Genomic DNA, 5,407 nt, shown 5'->3' with positions numbered 1-5,407 from the left:
CCCCCCACCCACCCCAGGTGGCCCTGTCTGCCAGGCATGTTACCTCTGCTGTATGAAAAGGTGTTTTTTGGCAAGAGTCCTCACTCAAGTTGTTAAAGCATTTCTAATTTTGTCCGTCTGGACCAGCCTGTCTTTACATTCAGAGTCGGCTTTGTTTCTGAATGTCACTTATGGAAATGCTTGCACTTGAAAATTGCCATAAAACAGTTTCCCTATATCTTACTTCCAAGTGAGGGTAGTTTATGCCTCTAGAATAGTTTCAATTCTGTGTTCCATAAAAAATAAACTACTAAGAAAAATAAATTCAGATGACAAAAAGATGTATTTTAGATTATTTTAAAATGGCCCTTTTCTGTGTATGTTTTGCAGATAGATATTAGCTTTCTCCTGGATGTGAGCTCACTCAACAGAGCAGAAGAGGATCTCAGCATCACAGTGCATGCCTCCTGGTATATTTGATTATTAAAAAATAAAATAAAATTTAGTAGAGGAAACAAACCCCTGTATTTTGAGAGAAATTTTAGGAGAATCATGGATCTGTGTTCAATTAATTGTAGAACAAACTTTTCTTACATGCTTTGTTTTTAAAAAGCAAACAAAAATCCCTCTAGGATTAGAAGCAAATGGTAGCAGCTTAAATAATGAGAAAAAGTTCTATTAACTCCATCCTAAATTTCTTTTTTTACTACCACATTTTCTTTTATCCCCCAAACTAGTTAAACCTATAAGTTTATTAGGTGTATATAATATGTAATGAGTTCTCTCTGAAGATGATTTTTGTGCTTGATGAATTTAACAAGGTGTTTTTCTGGTTTTTGTAGTGAAAATGAAGACATGGACAGGCTAGAGGATAACAAAGTGATTTTAGCAATACCTGTGAGATATGAGGTTATGCTAACTACTCATGGGTAAGTCGATACAGAGGCCCGTGGAAAGTTTAGAGGGAATTTCAATTCCATTGCTGCTTACATGAATGACAGAATCATATTTAGGAAATTAAAAGGATACTGTGTCCTCAGCAGTTATCTCAGTGTTGCAGTTCCTGGCTTCACTGTTCATTATTTTAATCTATAATCATCACTGATACTATATTAAACCCCAGCTCAGCTGGTGGAGATTGCTTACTGAAAGAGCCCCCATCAGCTTCTAGCAGGGCACAGTCAGCCTTTCAGTTGTACGCTTTGCAATCTAGGTACATCCAGAGACACGTGGTGTGCAGTTTGCACTAACATTCCCAGTAGCCATGGCAAGTGTGAAGTTTAAAGAAGTGTGAGTTTGGCCAAATCACCACTGTCCACACCCATGTCTACCTGTGTAGCAAATGGACTGAGACGTGAGAAAGCTAGCTGCCAGGTGTCCCTAGCCCACCCTTCACACCCGTGAGACTGGAGTTCTGCAGTCAGCCGTCATGCCATCATTCATTGCTTCCTCATGAGTTTACTAATTACAGAGCTGTGGCTGCCCTGATTTAGGAAGGGGTGTGTGGAAAGAGAAAGAGGAGATTAAGATACTCTCTAATTGTTTTACTGGACATTATTCAGACTGCCACATATTTAAAGCACTAGAAGAGATGAGATACAGGACAAAATAAATACAGAGCTTTACTTTTTATGTTAAAATATAAACAATCTCCCAATCACTTTAACCACCCATAAAGATGACATCAACTGACATAAGCATAACATGACAGTGTCCAGTGGAATTGAGTACTAAGTTTGTGAGACTGAACAGGAGAAAGAAGGCCATTCACAGGAGAGCAGAACCTCGAGAGTCAGTGGATAAGCTAATGAAAGGTGACTGCATGGCTTCTGGTTTTGAATGTTTATCTCACTGCTCCACTTCAATTTTCTTATATTGAGTACATTCCTATTTTTCTATTATTTATGTCTCATTATTTGGAGCAAGGAATGTTCTATGACTATTGAACTTCATAAGACTGTGTCATTTGATTATTTCTCATTTCTTTCCTGTTTAATGGGTCCCTAATTTGGTATTATCTAACTTGCAATGCCAAATAGACTCATGGAGTAGGAAGAGCCTTTGTCAATGTCCTTAGCTAACTATGTACATGTCTAATCACAGGTTTAGATAGGGGGCAACTTGTATTCTGAACAAAAACTTACCGAACCTACCAGTGTTTTTCTTGTTTCCCAGACTTGGGGTTACAAGTAGCCAGCAAGAATTGGGGATGAAAAAAAAAAGAACTCAAAAATAGGTTAGACTTATATATTAAGAGCCCCAGCAGAAAGCTAAAGATTTATCCTATAGTTACCAAAATAGCATGAATCATTAAGGGCTGAAGAGAAAGAATAGTCAATAGAATGAACCAGGCAGGGTTGGGGAAGATAAAAAGAGGATATTGGTGAGAACAAACATTGTCACTCAAGTCAGAGCACATGGCCTTCCAATTCCATTAATTTTTAAATAAAATTATCACCAAGAAACCAGAATTATTCCATAGTATACTTTTACAGCATGTTAATTGTGCTATAACACACCTATAAAGATTATTTACAATGGCTCTTCAAAGAAGAGAGTTAATTAACTTTGATTTTATTTCTATCAGGTTTGTGAACCCAAATTCATTTGTGTATGGATCAAGTGAGGAAAATGAGCCTGAAGCATGTATGACAGAGAAAATGAACTTCACTTTCCACGTAAGCAAAGTTAATTGTGTGGATATTTGTAGCAACTGTGAAGGATGTTACTGATGAGTTGCTCCAGGGAACGTCTCATCCCCACCATACCCTCCACCGTAGCTCACTACAGAGCTACTTCTAGGCTACTGATGCTCTTCTCCCTTTTTTCTTATCCCTGGTACTCAAGTCCTCAAGTCCTTCCAGGACACGTGGGAGGGCATGCAGGAAAAGAAGAAACACATGGAACAGGCAAAGTTAGGGGGTGAGCCGAATCCATTGGAGATGCATACAAGCGAGTTAGGCTGGGAGAAGACTTCTTTAGGAGGAAATCAGTGAAATCTCTTCTTGATTCAAGCTTTATAATAGCCCTGACATTACCAGTTAAAGCCATATACTGCCGCCCCTTTCCATTTAGGATCAACTTGGTCAGCCTTTTGGGCCACAGGTTTATGACCTGTGATAAGCACTTTATCAATTATTGAATAATCTTTTAAAAAGTAAATATTATCATGATCTATAAATATTAATATACTAATATAAAGCTTTTTAAATAAAATTTCTACTGTCAAACAAGTTTTGGTTGCATCACAGGTGTTGATGAGAAAATATGTCTACAGAAATATTTTTGAATCAAAAGCACTATCCAGACATTCTTAGTTATATAACAACCTGAGGATGTGAGTTTTGTATTAGGTATATTTTATAAAATGTTTTTCAGAATGTTTGAGAATCAATTGTGTTTTTTAACCAAAATGCAGATTACTGTGCAGATCTGTAGAAAGAATGAAATCCTATCAATTCTGTGTCTATTCAAGTTTTTGTTACACTGATATGTAATAATGTCAGAACTGTTCTTCAAAGTCCTAAGAAATGCTTGTCAGAAGTCGGTGGGGCTTGCACTTTCATAAAACAGGAACCAAGCTGGATTCTAGAATGACAATTTTGATGTTTAATAAATATTTTCTAATTTACAATGGAGTAAATCAGACTGGAGAAATGCAGTTTGAAGTTGTGGTGAGTCTGTTCAAGTATGTAGATGTTCTTAGAGGTCTGAAGGTTAGTAGCCTAATTACAATTTGCTTTTGTTATTTACTGGCATCAGGAAGACCTGGTCTATAGTCCTGGGTGCTGCTTGGTACCCGTTGCTGATGTTTCTTCCTGCAGCAGCTCTGTGGCTTAGCAATTACCACCTGTCCCAAATCTAGGGACAGTCTCTTCATTTTGTCATATGCATTTGGGTCTGTGACTCATCCTTTCTCATGCAGGTATTGCTGCAAATCTTGTTTCTGACTTACAGGTTTTATACTTAAGCTCTCACTAGGCAATATTTTGGCCCAATGTCTTTCTTCAGGGATCTGTAATCCCCAAATTTATCAATAATGATACATTGTCTCCTTTTTATTTTTTTTTTGAGAAGTATTCAGAATATTGTATTTTCTTGAAAATTCAGTAGTATACCCATTTCCAGTTTTCTGAATGCATTAGCATTATAATATTCCTGAATAAAAGTACATTTTATTCCTTACTGCCGATATCGTCCTCTTATGATAGTTATTTTGTGAAAACATTATAGGATTTAGAGATAGAATACCGAGATATCAACACTTGCCACTCTTTAGCTTTCATCTTGGGAACATCATATATATCCCTTAGCTTTTTCCTTAGCTGGCGAATAGTAGAATGGTGGCCCACTTCACAGGATAGTCATGAGAACCAGGTGGTCATGTTTTTAAAATATATAATGTGGAATGGAAATATATTGATAAGAATATCTCTTAAGACTTTCTACAATAAACCATCAGCCTGGACTTTGGGGGGAGGGGAGGAGGCTAGGAACAGTGAAGAGAGTTTGAAATCACTAAAAACTTTTAAAATTCTCAATATGAATATTCTGTCTCTTTGCTATGTGGCTACCAACTACAAACCTCCACAACTGTAAATCTGGCATGGTCACCTCAAAGCTCATTGATTTTTGTTCTTCATTCATGAAAAATATTTTTAAATTGCTTGAAATTTTTTCCTTACCAGGTTATCAACACTGGCATTAGCATGGCTCCAAATGCGAGTGTGGAAATAATGGTACCAAATTCTTTTACTCCTCAAACTGATAAACTGTTCAACATTTTGGATGTCCAGGTAAAAATGTATTCCATCTGACCTTTTTGAGGTGTCTTAAATATTTAAAAAATGCAAACCACACCTTTATTCTAAGTCATTTTGCTAAGATGAAGATTTCTGTTCTCTTATAGGCACAACTATACATTCACCATGCATTGAGTATACTTTGACCATTATACACTGCTTTAGAACTATAGAATAGCAGCAAAATCTTTGGGTTTGACCTACAAATTAATATAACCTTTCCCCCATCTTTATTGAGTAACTATTTGAGGATGCATTCTTTGTGATGTGGACCTGTGGAAGAAATTTAGTTAGTAGAATTTTCCATAAAGCTTGAAGCCAACTGTTGGAAAATCAGAAACAGAGCCTTCTATAGGAAGCAATATTTACATCACTACTTTTGAAGCACACACCTGTAATCCCAGCAACTTGCAAGACAGGAAGGAGGATCACAAGTTCAAGGCCAGCCTTAGCAACCTAGTGAAGCTGTAAGCAATTTAGTGATACCCTGTATTAAAAAATAAAAAGGGCTGGGAATGTGACTCAATGTTTAAACACCATTGTGTTAAATACCCAGTACCAAAAAAAAAAAAAAAAAAAAAAAAAATCCAGATTTAGATAGTTCATGCTATTGTTTCATGTATAAT

The 5,407-nt window shown here is 36.6% G+C and overlaps 1 protein-coding gene across 1 annotated transcript; it reads left to right on the top strand.

Annotated features, from left to right (window-relative positions):
- The first annotated feature begins 310 nt into the window (after positions 1–310).
- On the top strand, positions 311–5,257 carry LOC107134422 (integrin alpha-4-like). Its single transcript, XM_015476527.2, has 4 exons — positions 311–449; positions 822–908; positions 2,567–2,657; positions 4,668–5,257. The coding sequence occupies exons 2-4, from the start codon at positions 835–837 to the stop codon at positions 4,794–4,796; spliced, it is 294 nt and encodes a 97-aa protein (XP_015332013.2). The 5' UTR covers positions 311–449; positions 822–834; the 3' UTR covers positions 4,797–5,257.
- Positions 5,258–5,407: the final 150 nt, after the last annotated feature.

This window comes from Marmota marmota, unplaced genomic scaffold (assembly GCF_001458135.2).
Source record: "Marmota marmota marmota unplaced genomic scaffold, marMar, whole genome shotgun sequence".
NCBI lineage: Eukaryota > Metazoa > Chordata > Mammalia > Rodentia > Sciuridae > Marmota > Marmota marmota.
Note: the sequence above shows the minus strand (reverse complement) of the source record. Positions and strands in the feature narration are given on the sequence as shown.